The sequence below is a fragment of the Lissotriton vulgaris genome, chromosome 12 (genome assembly GCF_964263255.1).
Source record: "Lissotriton vulgaris chromosome 12, aLisVul1.2, whole genome shotgun sequence".
Taxonomy (NCBI): Eukaryota; Metazoa; Chordata; class Amphibia; order Caudata; family Salamandridae; genus Lissotriton; species Lissotriton vulgaris.
Window position 1 is genome coordinate 88,065,651 of NC_141700.1, and position 19,072 is coordinate 88,084,722.

At 46.9% G+C, this 19,072-nt stretch overlaps 1 protein-coding gene across 1 annotated transcript; it reads right to left on the reverse strand.

The window, feature by feature from the left end:
* Nucleotides 1–719: 719 nt before the first annotated feature.
* Nucleotides 720–6,173, reverse strand: LOC147673433 (bone morphogenetic protein 2-like). Its single transcript, XM_086945498.1, has 5 exons — nucleotides 5,876–6,173; nucleotides 4,592–4,734; nucleotides 4,248–4,370; nucleotides 3,323–3,518; nucleotides 720–2,355 (listed from the first exon to the last, which is right to left on the reverse strand). Exons 1-5 carry the CDS (start codon nucleotides 6,171–6,173, stop codon nucleotides 1,940–1,942), a joined length of 1,176 nt encoding a protein of 391 aa, XP_086801624.1. The 3' UTR covers nucleotides 720–1,939.
* Between the last annotated feature and the right edge of the window lie 12,899 nt (nucleotides 6,174–19,072).

The window sequence follows — 19,072 nt, forward strand, 5'->3', positions numbered from 1 at the left end:
TGGAGATAAGACCCGATTGATGAGGATATTGCGCCAGGAAGGTAAGTTGAATGATTTTTTTTTAAACGTATTTTTCAATTTTGTCCCATCCCCGCCTCACCACCCTCCTTACATGCCTGCCGCCACTGTTTTTTACATTTTTAAAAGCTGAATGCATGGGCCTCCACGAATTATTCATACAAGAGATGTTCTCGAAGTGTGATCTAGAGTCTTAGCTGCAGGCTTTGGAACTTGGGGATCTGGGTTCGAATTCCAGCCTCCCACTTGATTGAAAAAGGTGTGATGTTTTTGCCTAAATATGCCTGAAATTTAATTGTGGATTTCAAAGATTAAAATCGCCACCTACAATATTGTTTCTAGATTTACCTGTACAAATCAGTGAGGAAGAACAACACATATATTCCCGTAGAGACATGGGCCTACCCCATTTTCTTCAGTTTCAATCTGTAGGACTCTATAGTGTGCAGAATACCGGTTCAATTCCTAGTAATGCTTTTGCATTTTTTTATCTTCTGATGGCCAAAATTGGAGTACCTTTTGGTGAAATGCATTTTATAATTTACTGATTCATTTAAAAAAAATTGTCTTTTCCAATGGTCAAAATTATTTGTAACATGAAAAATATGTACCCGGCACTATCGCTAGTTAATGCAAAGGGTGTGACACACAACTCTTGTTCTTTTCCAGAAACAACTGCACGGATATTTTTTGATTATTTTAATAACGGATCAAAATTCAGTACAAAATTACATTAACTTACATTTACATATTTACAAATGTACACAGTAAATTTACATTATAAATAAATATTAATATTTTTGCTATGAACATATAGTACAAACCTATACAGTGACTTTCTGGACATTGTGCGGCAACTAGCCGCTAACGAGTTGCATGGTTAGCATCCTGAAGATAATTATAAAAATATTTGTTCAAAATGCACATGCTGCATGTTTACATCAGGACGCCATGTTGTTTTGTTGGGACTTTGTTCAGCAAGGGTTCCATTGACTGTTGTGACAGGAAACTGAACACACACAGTTTTAATAATATCGAATTCAAAATGTGGGTTTGAGGCAAATGGCTTTTAGGAAAATGGCAGAATCTTTCACAGGCCGGTGTCTCTGAAAAGCCGATAAAGGTGGAGCAGGGTCAGTTGCATGTCTATAATAAAACTTAGCACTACTGACCTTTCAGAGGCATCAGCTTAGAAGGAACGTGGCCAATTTTGAGGTAGGCCGGTCCGCCTCGGATATTACTGTTTCCATCTCAACAGAACCATATCACTTCAAGGACCTGCCCAGACATTATAGTCAAAGTATTGCACAGAATCAATATGGTAATAAATTCTTGCAGAAGACCTTGTTCGTGTTTAGTCGCTAGATTGGTGAAATTCAGGCAATTCAACCGGGCAGCAATCCCGCTGAGAGTGAACCCCTTCTGTGCAGTAAAAAACATTATTCTCAGCATACGAAAATTTGTGATTACGAGAGTCAGTATTGCAAAAATTCTGGACAAAAAATCTGAAATTTGAGTCCAAAACAAGTAAAGAATGTGTGGACAACAGTTCAGATATTTTGCAAAGAAAGTGCCTTAAATTGATTTTTCCTGGAACCGGAAATTAATGTCAAAGTGCGGAAATCGCCCAGTCTGCCCAGTCGCAATACCCAATGAGTGTGGCAATGCCATATGGTGTTTGTCAAGTTATAGTTCTCAGTAGACCCTGGAATCCAGTGAACATTTGAAACTATTTTAAAAGTTGAGGGTGGTGCAGTTTGAGCCACCTGGGATCAGATGGGCATTTGTCCATATCACTGTGGGACAGTTCCGTACCACCCTTCAGGTGGCTAAATGTTCCACGAGCTATCCACTGTCTTAATGTGCCAGTGTGTGCTTTTTTAACTTGGCAGTCTTTTGCATAAAGTACACTTTTTGACCGCTAGTGGCACCCACAGCTTCCCGCCACCATGTCATCATACTGCTTGAGCACCACATTTTCATCATCGTCGAAGTAGAGCAGGTTAATGGAGAAAAGTTTGTCCGGGACGCAGCACGGACTGTGCACCCCTTTCGTCAGCTTCAGCGCGTTGATGATTGACTGCACGGTGGCATGGTTGGTTGGCCGCATATTCTGGCCCAGTGGGAAGAGGCAGGAACCCTTGCAGTGGTAGGCATTGTAGCCCCTTGGGGAGATGATCCAACCTGACCAGCCGATCTCATCGAAATCCACGTACAGTGGGTGCCGCTGGCATGGCAGTCGGCCATCTTCCTCATCCAGTGAGCGAGCATTGCGGCTGCGGTTGTTGGCGGTAGCACTGGGCTCGTTGGGGAGGGTTGCAGAATCTGCGTCAACATCTAAGGAATGAGGGAGAGAATGGTGAGTTGTGTCACTTATCCCGAAATATAAAAACAATCAAGTGACAGCAAAGCAGACACTGAAGAAGTCAACAATAATCAAGGCCAGAGCCCTAATCCAACGCCCTGTTTTCCTCCAATGCCCCTAAGTAGCAACACTAAAGGTTTTGTAGTATACAGAGAATTTAACTACCAGAGACCATGACTACGGTAGAAAATTTCGTTCATTATGCACTCCAACCTGAAAATGGACTTTGGTCACAAACAAATGACCTGCAATTATTTTAAATCCATTTCCTCACCCTTGCATTGATAGGTGAAGCTGCCCTCTGTGCAGTCTCCCAGGTGGAATTCAAGTATAATTATTACTACTACAGTATCTGGAATCCAATAGTGAGTGTATGGATTGTTTTTATCATCTGGCGATAAGTAATGTCAATAACACACCAGATTCCAATTGGAATGTTGGGGATGACGATTTTGTGTCGAAAGATGTCTGCAGGTCTACTTGCCATTTTTGTTTATTGATTTAAGACCAATTTACAGAAACCTGAGAATATCAACTAGGGTCAGATGGGTGACAATGTACGTTGACAACTGAAATCTGCGCAAGTTTGGGAGATTTACTAAATATCCTGTGTCTCTGACAGGCCAATAGGGCAGAGGGAAAGTCAGTCACATGTCAGGCAGCCTGGCGTGTGATCATTTTGTTTTTCTGCCCTAACCCTGTTTTCCTCGCATAGGTACTGTCTTGATTTAATGATTTATTTCCATCCAGGTTTCCTTCAGGTCAGTGTATCCCTGTCTTGAGTAAGTATCAAGAGAAAGCCATAAGTTACCCTTTTTGTGGTACCGTGCCCCAAATAAGCACTCCAGTTCCTTGCCTGACTTCAGATTGTGGCTCTGTATGATATTAGAAAGCTAAAATGTGACCCCCCACACACAACCAGGCCTTGCCGCCACTCACCTTGCGTGTTGTGCATGGGGACGGTGCCTCGCCGTCCATCGTCGGTGAAAAGGACCAGCATGGGCTGCTTGCTTTGGTGGTGGTCCCGCCCAGAGGCGAAGCGGACGGCGCTGGGGTCCACCTGAACCCCTCCAAGGGTCTTCACAGTCACCAGGAGGCCCTGGTTATTCTTGTCGTCATCGGTCCATGAGCGCACCTGCAACCCACAATATACGTCATCAACTGAGTAAATCAACATACAACTCATCTACAACGTAAAGCACCACTGCACCAGGCAGACGGAAACCACTTCTCGGCAGCGGGCTAGCACTTTACACGAGTGGAGTGAAAAGAAGCGTAGATCTCCTAGAGGTCTCGATTTTTATTTTCACTACTATAAAAATTGTATTGTACTGGAATGGATATAAACTCTAGAAAATAAATCGTCATTCTGGAATTATCATTTATGGCGATTGTGAAAAAGCATTATTAATGTACGCAGTTTTTTTTTTATAAGAAGACCACTTTAAATGGGTCATCTTGTTAATTAGGACAAATTAAACCTTAGCCCCTCACTAGATGTCATCAATCAGGGACATTCTGAAATCCTTGTTTTGGGATGTGTGGTGGTGGAACAGCATTGGGCAAAGTGGACTGGATTTTTTCACTGGCTGGCCGTTTTATAAAAAGACTTATGAAAACCAAATGGTGAATAGTGTGTTTGAAAGAGAGCCAAGGGTTCATTTATAAGTCCCGTGCGCCGCCGAACGTCACTTTCCCCGCATTAAAAGTGACGCATCGGCAACGCAAGGAGCTTGTAAATAAGCCCATCATAAGTACGTTTGCCTGCTGTGCGCGTTAAGCGGTAACCATGACAACTCCGAAATGCGGAAGCGCGATCCCGTCAGATACATCGCGCATGCGCAGAGCAAAGCAAGAGACTTACCGCTTGAGTGATGGAGAAGACCTCCCAGCCTGAGGCCTGCATGGGGATGAGCCTCGAGGACAGCAGCTTCTTCCCCTGGGGGGAGTCCAGCTTCTTCTTATCCAACACCTGGTAAACGTTCACCTGAAAATACAAAACACGGGGTCAATATTACAGGCCAATGGCTGCATGTATACATATCCAGGCTAGTTGGAGATTGAAACGGGCAGATATCGCCTCTCTCGAGCCGCAAACATGCATCGAAGCACGCTTAACTTGCTATTGTTATCTGTCGTTGAGGCCACTTGTTATAAACCCCCCCCCCCCCAAGTTGTTCCCCCATCTTCGAGGCGTGGCGTGTTTACCTGGCAGAAATGGTGCTTCCGGAAGGGCGTCAGGTCGGGCTGCCTGGACCTCAGCTTGAAGAGGTGCAGTTCCGCCGTCAGCACTTTCTCGTTTTTCGCCACCGTCGACAAGTTGAACAGGAAGTGCATCTGGTCGCTGTGAACTAACGGAAGGGAAACGTATTAATTGAAAGTTTTTAAACTGACAGCTTCGCCCGGACGGGCATATCACTGACTTGTAAACATGTTATCATCGTAAAGCAGATTTTTTTCTGGATTCCCAGCTCAAACCAGTACCGAGCAGGGCACACGCAGAGTATATGTGATACTGTATTTGGAAATACCCCTTCCCCCGTTCTCGTCACGAGAGTCTTTTATTTTCATTCACTTCAGATAATCATACGAGAGTGGCATGGGCCGGCACACGCGAACTGGCGTGAAATCAAAGTAACTGTAGCAATAGCATGGTGCAAGCAAGAAGGTGTATTTTCTAAACCATATACAGCGCCGTGCCCGTGCCGCCACCCTGCAGTTTCTCTCCCCTTTGGCACAGATTCTATCCGAAGTGGGCTGACCCCTCAGACACTTCGAGGCGTCAATATCGCAGAGAAGTCAGAGGGGCTGGGGTACAGTCAGCCGCGTGCCAGGCATGCGGGCGTCTGTGCCTCTCAGCTCTAGTGCACAACCACTGAATATGGGCACATCTGTATGGCATAAAGGGGCAATTTACAAGCCCCTTACGCCGCTGATACGTCACTTCTTCCTATATTAAAAGTGACGCACAGGCGGTGCAAGGGCCTTGTAAATAAATCCCAAAGTTCGGTGTTTCTGGCCCAGCGTTAGTCGCGTGTCTGGCAAGGGCTGACATGTGGCTGACTCCTGGCGTGAGTTTCCCCTACCTTCCCGTCTCTTCGAGGCACTATACCCCCGCCATTTTGGTTAAGCTTTCAATACATTGGATCTACAGCCATTGCTTCTCGTGAAACTAATATACTTAGGTCACCATAAGAGCAGAACTTAAGCGGTATCATTTCTAATGCGAGAATCTTCCTTAGGCCTTCACTTCAGTCAAATTGTTATACAATTGTTATATAAATTTCAATATTCAGACTAAAAAATACATGTTGGCATAGTTTCTATGACAAATATTAAAGCTAAAATTAGACAAAAGGGTCAGTGAAACGAATTATACCTTAACCCATCGTTGAAAATAGGAAAACAGAGGCTAAATGTAAACATCTTGATTTCAGAAACTAGAACATTAAAATTCTGCATTAAATGAAAGTGAACCTGCGCCATCCTTACTTTTATCGAAGAAGCTGCGCACTGTGTTGCCCTCCAGCAGATGGGGGTCTTTGGTGACGCCGTCCGCGTCCGCCACGGTGTTGAAGAGGTCCACCATGTACTGTGGGGGCTGCTTGGGGTGCTGGGGGGAGTGGGGTGGGTCCTCAATGCCAAAGACCTCCAGGAGCCTCTTGAGGGCCTCAGACCTCATCTCCTCATCGCCCTCCTCGGGAAAAGCCTCATTCTCCGTGCTGGTGGTCGGCCTGGGGGTGCCTGGGGCCACCAGGGCCAGAAGCAGCAGCGTCAGCATCCCACACATGGTCCCTTGGTCCTCGGGCAGCGTCCACAGAAGATGTCTCCACGCAAAGGTTTCCTTGAGCAAGTGGCTGATGGGCTCCGAGGTCCCCCCTTTATAGGGCAGACTGGGGGTGCAGCTGGACGGTAAGCTCGGATGCGAGATGGCATTAAGGGCAGTATGCAAAGCGGCAATCAGCCAAGGCAAAGAGAACTAATTGGGGTGCTAACAAGGCGTGAAAATGGAGGACAAGACCCCATCAGTGATTATCCCCCAGTACACAACCTCCGAGGAAGGGTGGAGGGGGGCTCTCCGTGCCAGTGTGTACACATCTTACTCCAAACAGGGGCTGGCTTCCCCCCCTGTGTGGACATGAGCTCGGGGGGCGTTTGCACACCTGGGGGGCGCAGCTCGGCCGAGCCCCTTCCTCGGTAAACGTGACTTGAGCCCATTGTGAGAGGCCCAGCGCGGACAGTTTGCTCTCCCTATGTGGCTAACTTCCTCCTTTTTACAGGTATTAATTGGGCACACAAGGGGTTACTGCCTTTTCCTGAACCGGAGGGCGTTGAACAAACGAAGGGGGAAGAGGCCTGGTCGCACCCGGGCCATGTGTAAGCACGCATCGGATACATTAGGCAGGATGACACGGGGGAAACTGTGCGACAACACATTACACAAAGCCGTTAATGTGTGTGGGGCGGGCGTGGGGTGCCAGGCACAAGAGCAAATTGTCAAAAGAAGAAAAAAATCCCTGTAAGCCTGTTTGCCGTACTAATGGGAGAAAACACATTCTTCTGAAATCCGCAGGCTGCCACCTTGCATTTTGTAAATGCGATGCCAAAGGCTTGGGGCACGCCTTTGCTCCTGCAAACCGACAATGAATACCTTTAAAACAAAAAAAAATATCAATCTATTTATAAAAAGCAAAATAATTTGAATTAAAACGAAGACCTTTTTGGACTTCATCTAAATAAAAATTAGTTCCCTATGGCATCCTCAATTTTGAACATTTACCGTTAATTTATTACATCTTCTATTTTGGGACTATTGCTCATATTTCAGAAATACAGATGTGAGCTAATGTCATTGTATAAGGGAACAGTTTAACCTTTCCAAACTGAATTTCTCATGTTTGCAGACAGCTTGCTTCCGCTTCAGACAGGTAGAGTGAAAAACGCAACCACATATTTCTGCTGCTTTGGACTTCAAGGAACTAGAAAGATGTGATCACGTGACTGATACGTGAATCCTTGATTGCAAATTCATCTGCGCGTGTTTGTGGCTTGGCCTCACTCAGATGCTCATTAGCCGGCCTAAGCTGTCAGATAGTTAATGGCCGCCGCAGAGCGCGTTGATTGGTCGAGGAGGCAGGGGGTCTTGTCGGTGGAGTGTGATGTGCAGGGTGCTCTCTCCTGGGCTGGACTGGCACATGCTACTATGATTGAAGGGATGGGGGAAGCGTCGCCCCCGCCTACAGTTAATAACACCGATTGAACACCGCCGTGAGTGGAGCAGGTGTGATCAAAGACCTTCCCCTCTCGCACGTCACGCGGTGGTGGCCCAGATCCCAAACTCACATGATGAAAATAGAAAGTGAATCGCCATGTGTGTCTCTTTTTGAAATATACCGCCACTCACAGCACCCCCTACATCCCCCACTCAGATTAATGCGAATACATAAACACCGAAGGCGTCTACAGAGTTCCAGAGTCAACCTGAAGCTCAGCCAGCCATTTCTTCTTTGCATCCTGGGACTTGTAGTCTTCCATTATTAAACATCAAGACTACAAGCACGGGATTCTTAGGAAAAACCTAGACTAGATGAGGTTTTCATCCTTCCTGTGAATGTCGAGAGTTAGCCTAATTGATAACTCCGCATATCCTTCTAGGTCACCCATGTAACGAGAGAGAGAGGCCACATTTGGCTTCCTTAAGGCCATACCAGAATGGGAAAAGCAAAACTACAAGTTCCAGACTGCAAAGTGGTCTTAGCCTTAAGACTAGGGCTCCGTGAATGAATCACGCTTGGCATGGCTGCAATTGTCAGCAATGATTCAGTGCTGTCATTTAAACATTAGCATGAAGGAACTGATTACGAGTCTGGTGGTCCACGCAGCAGCGGCAGTCTTCTTACCACCCTATTACGATTACAGTGGTTGAACTACCACTGCCCCGCACAACCGCCAAGGGTCAGGAGGCATCAGTATGCTTGGCGGGACCGCTGCAGTCCCGCCAAGCATATTAGGAGTTTCCTATCTGCCATGCTTTTCATGGCGGTTCCTCCTCCATTAAAACCCTGGCTCAGTGCCCTGGGGTGCATGCAGGGGGGCCACCATATGTGCATGCACCCCAGTTCCTCCAGGGCATGAACTTTTCAGTCCATGCAATGCATGAACTGTTTTTGGTGTTCCCATTTCAGTGTCCATTTTTAGAGGAACTGCTGTGGGAACACCCAAAAAAAGCCAGCCACCCAGGAGAAAACTCCTAATCTGGCGGGTGGCCCGCCCACGGGTTTGGTGGTGCGGCAGAAAGGCAGACCCGGCGCCGCATTGACAAACTTGTAATCAGAGTGGAGAACGTTTTTATGAACTTTGTATTGGTGAATAACGCAAATATGATGGGGCTCACTTACAAAATATGGTGAGTGGGCCCTCTGATTACTTTACCAAACACCTAACAGCATAGTCTTAATCATGCTCCAACTAAAAGAACATTTTTGAGCTTTAATTACAGCTTTATTGAAAGATTTTCTGAGGCCTTCTGATAACCGGATGGGATTTTCCATCTGTGGGCTTTTCAGCAACGATTTATCAAGGTGTCACTGACACTTTCAACACATTTTACTTGGTCCTCATAACTTTGAGTTGCCCGCAGCCAGTTTCCCCTCTTGATCTAACAATTTACTCGTGGACTTCCAGCATAAACTACACCTCCTCAGGCAAAACAGGTCAGCAAATTGAATTGTTTCACTATCTCAGACCACAGCTGCTGATTTTTACTTCCCCTTTGGAGGGGAATGAAAAAGTACACCCATATGAAGGAAAATTAGCTAGTATCACCTTCTTACTCTGGGCACAGGCGGTGAGGCCCACTGAGCACTTTCATTCTCCCCGCTAAGCATTCCTGTATTGAATACACAGCATTACTTTGGCGTTATTAGTAAGACTTTCAGCACATTTAAGCGAAAGGAGATCTCATTTACACGAGGTGGAAACCTTCTGCCTGTGGAAACCTGTCTTTATAATACTCATCTCGTCTTCCTGGTGTTAGCGCACCCCTACCATTGAATATGCTCATTTCCTCTACCACATTTAAACCTTTGGGACATTTCAATGAATCCATCATATTTCCCATCCTCCTCTCTCCCACAGCCATTGTTTAAATACCCTGATATATATGTCACACCTCTCACATTCCTTTTCTCTTGTATTAATATTCAGTGGAATTTTAATTTCTTTATCTTATCTAGGTCCTCAATTCTTTTGTATTTATACATCAAGATGTTGCCCTTGCTCAGTTATGTTTTTATGCCATAGAGTGCTGTATGTATAGCCTGAGGTTTTGTGCTATATTTCACATCGTTCCCCTCTATCCTTTGTTGTATTCACACCAACAGGTGTATGTTTTCGCTACCAAATCTCTTTTCTCCACCCTCTTCTCTAATTTCACCCTAAGGTATTGTTTTCTCATTTTCATATCTCTATTCTCTGCCTGCAGTTCATTTATACATTACGATATTGCACTATGCCTGTCATATCTCTGTACTCCCCCTTCTTCTATAGTTATATCCAAAGGCATTGTACCCTATTTTTCATACCTCTCTTCGCTGCCTTTACTGAGTTCAGATCCAGGTATAACACTATGATATCTCTCTATTCTCTGTCATTTATCATAAGGTGGTATAATGTCCCTACTATATCTTCCTTTCTTTACTCTTCTTTATTCGTAATTTGAGGTCTTGCAACCTTTTTATCACATCTCTCTTATCAATCTTTTGATGCACCCAACCCTGATGTATTATACTGTCACTACCATATTCCCTATCATATTCTCTGCGGCTTCTCCTGTCTCTGTTATATCTCCCTCCTCTTTATCCCACTTTAATATTAATATGAGATAGTGCACTGCTTATATCTTATCACTCTTCTCCACCCTTTAGGGAATTCATAGCCTGAGGCATTATCCTATAGCTAACACACCTGTCTTCTCTGTCATATACTGTCAGTTATGGCCTGTATATACCTCATCTGCTTTGCTAATATCCCTTACTTAGTTAATTGTACTAAATCACAAAGCTTCCTCTGGTGCATTCATACTCCTGAGGTATTTTACTACTTCTGTCTGTTATGTATCTGCTCTTTATAACTGGAATGAAGGAGTAAAGGTCTGTCATTTACCTCTCACGCGGAGAACTGACGCCGAGAGGCCCACATTGTGAACTTGGCTGTCAGTCACCTCACTAGCACAGAACACCATGGGGTTCACTCTGTGACCTTCAGTGTCCTCTGAATCTCGACCAGAAAACTCTGGGTTATTACCAGGGGCGGCTCCTCCATTGGGGCTTAGGAGCGCCTCCTCACTGTTTTTTCGCAGTTCGAGAAGCAGAAACATAAAATGGTAAAACTACCATTTTATGATTCTGCTTCTCGCACTGCGAGAAAGCAGAAGTGTTTGGTTGTGGGTGGGTGGACGGGGCTGTTCTAGGAGCAGGGCTGGGCAGGGGAGGAGTGGTGTGCCCACTCCAGAGTGAGCATGACTGGTTTGGTCGTCCCTTTGCGGCCGCCCAAACAAATCATGCATACTCTGCCCTTTCTCCATGCAGGCTGCAATGCTGGCTACAAGGAGAAAATGGCCTACCCATAGGCGCCTGGCTGGGCGGCGTCCACACCAATCACAATGCTGACATTGCAGCATTGTGATTGGCTTAGGGGAGGGATGCTGCCTGCCTCTTGTTCCTGTAAAATTTACCCGCACTCCCCTCCCCGCGTGACCCCCGCCTGCGACTGGATGTTAACATAGTCACCTTAGCTGAGCCTTACGTCGCACGCAGAGAGAAACCAAATACCATCCTTATGCCCTTCATTGTCTCTGATGTCACAGGCAGAGAACCCAAGCAGACAGCAGCAGGATCAGGCCTTTAAGTGGGCCGGGCCCCTCCAGGTCTCAGGTTCAGTAGTATTTTAGAATGGACATTGTTACGGGTCCTTATCGGGCCCTATATTCATATCCTTAACTTTACTGGGAAAAACGCAGATGATGTCTGAACAATTTATGTTATAAATGTTCAGGTAATCCATGTTAGTGATTCATGGCCTCATTTAGATCTTTATTCACAAAAAGAGGAACAGATGAGCTTTTTCTTTGAGGTCCGGCACAAGTGCCCAAATGCAATTCGAAAACTGAAAAATGGTGCTGTTCCTAAACAAACCAGTAAAAATGATGCAGGTCACAGTAGGTTCTACACCCACATAGATGGGAATCCATTTATTTGGAACGTACTGCCCTCCTACACCCCATAGGGTGTCATGCTTCATCATCTGGCTGCTTCTCATCTGGCCGCCGCTGCAATGCCTGACGGGCTCCCGATGCGGGACACTTTGGCGGAGATCTTTTTCCCTAGTAGCCGTTTGGTGCAGTGGGGGTGAGGGGTCTAAGGGGCCTAATGAGTGTAGATGTAAGAGTGTGTGATATAAAGTGTGAGTTAAAACAGGATTGGGAGTACCAATAAAGACTACTTTAATTGTGCGGTCTTCTACCCTGATTAAAAATGAATGAAAGGCGCAGTGCTAAGGTAATGTCTTAGGTGGACGACGGGGAGGCAGCTTCAAGTGGCAGATTTGTTGCCAATTTGGAGCGGCGAGCAACTGCGAGTTTTTCTGAGCAGATCAGCTGTTTTTTTGCGGCGGAGCAGAGCGGCGGTCCTGCGAGCGACTGGGACGTGTCAGCGGTTGGTGCACACATAGTCGGAAGCAGGTAGAGCGCGGTCGGGGGAACGGCAGTCAATAGTGCCCAGATGCATCAAAGTACTTTTTTGCGATTCCTAATTTGCGAAAATTACCGAATCGCAAATTAGGAATCGCAAAATGGTATGCATCATTTTTCTCGCATTTTTTTTTGCAATTCGGTAAAAATCTCAATTTTTACCGAATCGCAAAAAAAAATGCGATTTTCAAATTGCGAATTCGCAATTCCCATTCATTCCTATGGGCTGAAATGCCCATAGGAATGAATGGGAATTGCGAATTCGCAATTTGAAATCGGAATTCAACAAAGCATTTCAAGGGTGGAGAGGGGGGTCCAAATGACCCCCCCCCTGCACCCATGAAATGAACTTTTACCTATAAGTTACATACACACATGTCCTAAGGACATGTGTGTCTGTAACTTAACAGTTTAAAAAATGCATTTTTGTGCATTTTTAAACAATTTTGCAAATTACCACGAGATTCAACCTCGTGGTAATTTGCACTTGCAATTTGTAAAATCGCAAATTTTTTAAGAATGATGCATTGCATTTAAGGAATCGCAATATTGCGATTCCTTAAATGCAATCGCATTTTAGAAAATCGCAAAATTAGCGATTTTCAACAAAAACAAATGATGCATCTCAATAAGCATTTTTGGAATCGCAAACGGCCGATTTTAAGGAATCGCACCGTTTGCGACTCCAAAAATGCTTGATGCATCTGGGCATAGGTTCCGGAAATTACGACTCCGGTCTTAAGTACGGGTAAGGTGTTTGGTCTAAAGCGGAGCGGAGAAGCACATTAGGGATCAGCTGTTTTTTGGTTAAGCTGGGCATATAAGCTCGTACAGCTCGTTTTCCTGGGCAATATCAGTGGCACTTTTAGCTGCAAAAGGACGCAGCAGGAGGAGCGTGTGTGGGGGCATTTTGATTAAGTGCCAGATTTTGCAGGTAGCATGACAGGGAAGGAGCAAATCGGGAGGTTTCGCTCCCCTCCCCCTTTCTTTTTTGAATTTCCCCTGCAGTGGCAAAGCAGCAGTCACGCACCAGCTAACAGGATTTTGGAGGCATCATAGGCAGCAGGTCGCTCAGAACCATCCAGCTAAGGCAACACAGGCAGGCCTGCATTTACCATCTCCTCTGGGAGCCACGCAGGTTTGAGTTTACTCACCTGACCCACTAGACTAGCTGGTGGGCGTGGCTTAGGTTGCGTGGGTGCAGTGGCCGGCTGGTGGGTGCTACTACTACAAGGTAAGGGTTTGGGCAGTGACTCAGACCTAAGGCAAGGGGGTTTTGGTGTGTGTGCCTTTTTGCAGGAGGTTGTCATCTAAAGGTTTTTTTTGCACCCTCTTGCAAACGGTTATTTAATTGGTACACCGCATATAATAAGGGTCTTGCTGCCAGCTATCGCAGGGCAGTTTTATTGTGTTTCAGTACATTTGGTTGCGTACAACAATGGCCCCTAAGGTAAAACGGAACGAGCAGCGTTCACACATGGATATTTTCACGGATACAATGATGCAAAATGTGGGGGTGGTGGACTCCATGGTGAAGAAAGTGGATGATATGGGTCAGGCGTTAGCAGCTCTGAACGAAAGGGTCACGGCCAGGAAGGGACAGAGGACAGGTCCAGGCGGTTGGGTGTAGCACCTAAGGCAGCCTTTCCCCCAGTACCTAAAAGGATTAGACCTAGGAAAGGTGGGGCACTGCGGCCCAGTGAGGGGGAGGGTACAGAGGGTGCCCCAGTGCCAATTCCTGAGGGGATGGTACCATGGACTGTAGAGCCCCTACCGGTCCCACATACAAACCGTCAACCTAACACAGGTGTTGGGGGTGCTCTGCCTAGCAGCGAGGGGGCAGGAACTCCAGCTGAGGGTCAGCCAAGCACACTGGGAGGGACGGGAGCAGCCCACAGGCCCCGTAGGTCCCTATGACTGGGGGCCCATCCGGGAATACGCCAGTCCAGCCCGATTTAGTAGCTAGTCTAGCAGCTGTACTTTCTTGGCTGGGTAAGGTGGGCAACTGGTCCCCGGCAGCAGGGGTGTTGGGTAGTGGGGAGGATGCATTAGAAAAGGTCAGACAGATAATGTCACAATTAGATGGGGTTCAGCCCGTAGGTGGTTTAGCTGTACCAGCAGTGGGCACGATGGGGGTGAACACAGGGCCAAACGGCAGAGTCCCCACCACGGTCACCCCACCAGTGGATGCAGGAGCAGCAAAGCCAGCGGTGGCAGCACCAACAGGTATACCATAAACATTGCCACCTTTGGGTTTAGGTGAAGTCTGCTCTGTTAGGAGCAACTATGCCGACATGTGTCTCAGGAGACTAAAGGAAGGATTTGGAAGGGCTCCTATGTGAATATGTTTTCCCTGTTGCTGGATGAAGCAGAAATGGAGGCTCCCAAAAAGAATAAAGAATGGACACACCCAAGAGAGTGGGCGAGCATGTTGTTGAAGTTTAGGTTTGAGGAAACATTGGTTAATTGGATCAAAGGTTTCACGGTTTACACATACACAATGGGCGAGCGTTTCCCAGGCCTTGGTTCAGAGATGGTTCATGATTGGTGAGCATAGTTTTCGGTCCTTAGTGGGCATCAACATTGTAAAATGGGGACACCCAAGGTGTAGTGTAGTTCCTATATTCCCAATAGGCTCTGCGCATTGGAATATTATAAACAGCAGTGTAGACGTAGGACTGAGGTCGACTAGGTCTCTACTGACTATATTAGACTTAATTAGTTTTGCCAGCTATCTCAGAGGTCATTAGAAACTTTCTCGAATGTTCAGGAAATAGTTAACTCTCCGGATTTAGACAAGAAGGGATTCGCTTCTGACAACCATACAAACATGACAACTTTGCTCCCTCAGAAAAAGAGTGTATCTCTAGAGTCGTGTGAAAACAATAGGCAGCTATTTCACTCAGTCAACCGTGCATACTTAGTTTCACCAGAGTGCAGAGAAATAGAGAGACGGGCGTTTTCAATAAAAGGTGTTTTTTATTGAGCAGTCTTATTTCTCATGCAAGAGAAATGGATTGCCACAATTGCAATACTTATCATAAAGTAAAGTGCGTACAGTAAAAGTAGTATTATGAAATAATACTGTAAAAGCATTGATATGGTTTCTTAGCCATATGGTACTTTAAAATGGATAAAATATATATACATACATAAAAACACTGACTTACGTACTCAACTGGTGCTTCTGACTACGCCTACCCCGGTGTACCTGACCTAAGCCTAATACTTGGGAAGGAGTAAGTAAGTAGCAGTTTAAGTTAAGTTGGTTAAGATTGTTTAGCCAAGAATCTGCATCAAGAATTCTCTTAAGGGTTTAGTCAGCTCCGTACCTTGGTAATAGAATGTGGGAGGTCTGGTATCTCTTTCTTCAGGACTCGATCTTCCAGCAACCCGCAAGGGCAGCTGGAAACACCGGAGCTGGATTTTCTCGGCTGGAGAAAAAGACAGCGTCTCTCCCAGTGCGTCAAACGGGAGGGGCGGCTTCCGTGGGCTCTCGCATCAGCTGGGCTCTCGGGCAAGTAGATAGCCGCTCTGCTCCAAACCACTGTGTGTTTGCTTAAGGCAACTGTTGGTATATTTATACCTGAAAGGTGCAGAGTTTGACTTAAGGTTGGACATAAGACGTCACTAAGATCTAACAGTTTTTTCTGGACTCCAGGAGTTCTTGTTCAAATCAAAACAAAAGCAGGGGGGGGGGATTTCCCGGGCTGCTGGAGGCTTGGTTTGTTTAAAGAACGCGTTGTGCTTTCTAGGAGTCAATGGGAGTAGTCCTGCTGTGCTTTGGACTGCATGGGCTATTACTGAATATGGATATGATTCTTATGCCTTTATAAGGATATTATTAATTATAACCACATAAGGGCATGAATCGGGAATATAGAATTAGGGTCCTAGATAGAAATACAACACCCACTCCACGGATTAATGTCCATCATTACTAAAAAAATAAGCAATAGTAAACATATAATGATGCCTGTGTGTTTTCCAACCCACCCCAAAATACATATTTCGCATTTGAAATGGTATATGGTAAATACACGAAAATGAGTGTTGGTACTGTACGCTTTTCAAGCATTGTCATCATTCAGTTAAATGAATATATATATCAGCTGAATGAATTGCGAAAATTACACATGAAATGGCTCTGAATACAGAAAAGAAGGTCGAGAACATTCCATCACATATTTCTATAAAATGCTGTATATGTGCTAGAGGCTGAGATAAAATATTGTCTCTAGTATCTTTAAAATAGATGCTCTAGTCGGAGATCCGAGACCTAAAAGCCGCTAACATGTTGTTTGCCCGCAGGCTTGATGATTTTGAAGGACGGGCCAGGCGCCAGAACGTCCGCATCATTGGTGTTCCGGAAGGGCCCGAGGAGGATGCCGCCGACTTCTTTGTCGAGAACTTGGTCCAGAACCATCTAGCCCCCGGCGGCCTCAGCAAGTTCTTCTCTGTGGAGCGAGCACATAGACTGTCAGGAGGCCGACCAAAGCTGGGGGCCCTTCCGCGCCCTATCATCGCCAGGGTCTTCAATTTTAGGGATAGGGACGCTATCCTGCAGGCTTCGAGGAGAGGCGGGCCGCTAAAGTTCCAGAATGCTGACATTAATTTTTTCCCGGACTTCACCCAAGCGGTGCAGAAGCGAAGGCAAAGTTTCACGGGCGTGAAACGTAGACTGAGAGAGCTGGGGATGAAGTACTCTATGCTGTTCCCAGCGAAACTACGCATCGAAAATGATGGCCGGGCACTGTTCTTCGACATGCCAGAAGCGGCTGGGCACTGGCTGGACACTTTGCCCCAGCGCCGGAGCGCGCCCGAGGAACAGTCGGAGGGGGCGTCGGGTGGCCCCGACCTTCAGGAGTGAGAGGTCCCTTTGAGCCGTTTTCGGACGATGAGTCTGCTCAGGCAGTCAGTCACAGATTACTGTATTTTGCTGCTATCCTTTCTCAGGGAACGGGGGAAACGGGGGGAGATAGGATGCCTCCTTTCTCCTCTAGGGGCTTTTCGTAGAGTAGTTTTTGGGGCGACAGGCACACTGCTAGTTGGGGGGGCTCATTAGTCTAATGCAGGGGTGCAGGGTGGGGGGTGATTGGGTTGATTGTTTCTTGTGTGTTTTCTTTCCTTTTTCTTTACCTATTTCATGGCAAGGTGACTATTCTATTGTTGGCTATGCTGTAGCGGCTGTTCCCTGCGGGGGTGATACGGGCCTTTGCATTGACGATGGGGGGTATGAAGTTACATGTTCTGAGTTGGAATGTTAATGGGCTGGGTGATCGCATTAAGCGAGGGGTTGTGTTGCAAATGTTTAAAAGATGCATGCCTGATGTCATTCTGTTGCAAGAAACTCATCTCATTGGGAATACGTGCCACGCACTCAACAGAAAAGGCTTCCATATGGTGGCACACTCGGGGTTCTCCTCGGGGTCCCGTGGGGCGGGGATCATGGTGCGCATGTCTCTCCCGTTTGAGGTTGAATCTAGCGTGATTGAGGAGAGGGGACGCTACGTCGCCGTCACGGGTAGGTGGGAGGGGTGCACCCTGGTCTTGGTTTCTGTTTACGTTCCCCCTGGTTTACAAACGACCACTTTTCAAGATCTTGGGAGCGCCATTTTGGGCCTGCCAGAAGGCTTGCTTATAATTGGTGGAGACTTTAATGCAGTTGGGTCTGGGACCTTAGACCGTCATCCATCCAGGGATCTTCGAAATGCGCAGTCCTGGCTTCCTGATTTTCTGGACACCATGGGGCTTATTGATTGCTGGAGACTACTTCACCCCGTTCAGCGGCAATACTCCTTCGACTCGGGAGCGCACAGCAGCCTCTCCAGGATTGACTATGTTCTGGCTTTGGCCGCCCACTCGTCGGCCGTCTCCGAGGCCCGTTTGATGGCCAGAGGCATCTCGGACCATTCCCCGGTCTGGGTGTCCTTTGATTTTGACATCGTAGTGGCCTCTAGAGTAGCGCCGGTTAATTCGTGGTACTTCCGTAACCCTAAGACTCGTGACTTCCTGGCTAAGGCCATTGAGCTTTATTTTTCCGAAAATACGGGCTCGGTAACGTCGGCCTTGTCCCTATGGGAGGCCTTTAAAACTGTCCTGAGAGGAGAAGCCTTCTCCTTAATAGCCGAGGCGCGCAGACGCAGAGATGAGGAAGTGGTGCGGCTGGAAGCGGAGATTGGGGATCTTGATTCTCAATTGGAGACTGATCCGACGCCTGCCCTGCTACATGCTCTCTCACTCAAGCAGTCGGAGTAGCGAGCCACTGCTACTGACGCTGCCAAGGCGATGGACAGGGAACAACAAGGGAGGATCTACGATGTCTGGGACAAGGCAGGCAAGCTTATTGTGTGGTTTGACAAGAAGGAGATGGCTTCCCGGGTGGTACCCGCGGTGCTGGGTGAGGACGGACTGGTCGTCACCGACCCCAGCGCCATAGTTACGGTCTTTGCCGATTATTTTGAGTCCGTATACACCTCGGCTTCTGATATGACCGAGGCGGACTCTGCCTCTCTCCTTGAAGGGATTGAACTTTCATGCTTGTCGGATACTGAACGCGACGACATGGACAGAGGCATTACGGCGGACGAGGTGGCGCTTGCGATACGCTCTTTACGGTCTGGCAAGGCTCCCGGTCCCAACGGCCTTCCGGTGGAGCTTTATAAAATAAAGGCTGACGCCATTGCTCTGCCTCTGCGGAACATGTTCCTTGAGGCGCGCGAGGTGGGTGAACTCCCTCCGGACCAGCGATTGGCCACCATTGTGGTCATCCACAAAGATGGGAAACCCAGAGACCTCTGCCGGTCATATCGCCCAATCTCCTTGTTGAGCGCCGAGCCTAAAATCCTGGCTAAATTATTGGCCAATCGGTTGGTGGGTGCGATCACCAACTTGGTTTACCCGGACCAATCGGGCTTTATACCTCATCGCAACACTGCCCT

Bases quoted from the DNA above. Each gene is read 5' to 3' on its own strand.
- LOC147673433 (XM_086945498.1), bottom strand. From the start codon at position 6,173: ATGTGTGGGATGCTGACGCTGCTGCTTCTGGCCCTGGTGGCCCCAGGC. The intron at 4,371-4,591 runs GTAAACACGCCA...TTGTATTTTCAG, and splicing joins GGAAGCACCATTTCTGCCAG to GTGAACGTTTACCAGGTGTT. The intron at 2,356-3,322 runs GTGAGTGGCGGC...CTCATTCCTTAG, and splicing joins CCCCATGCACAACACGCAAG to ATGTTGACGCAGATTCTGCA.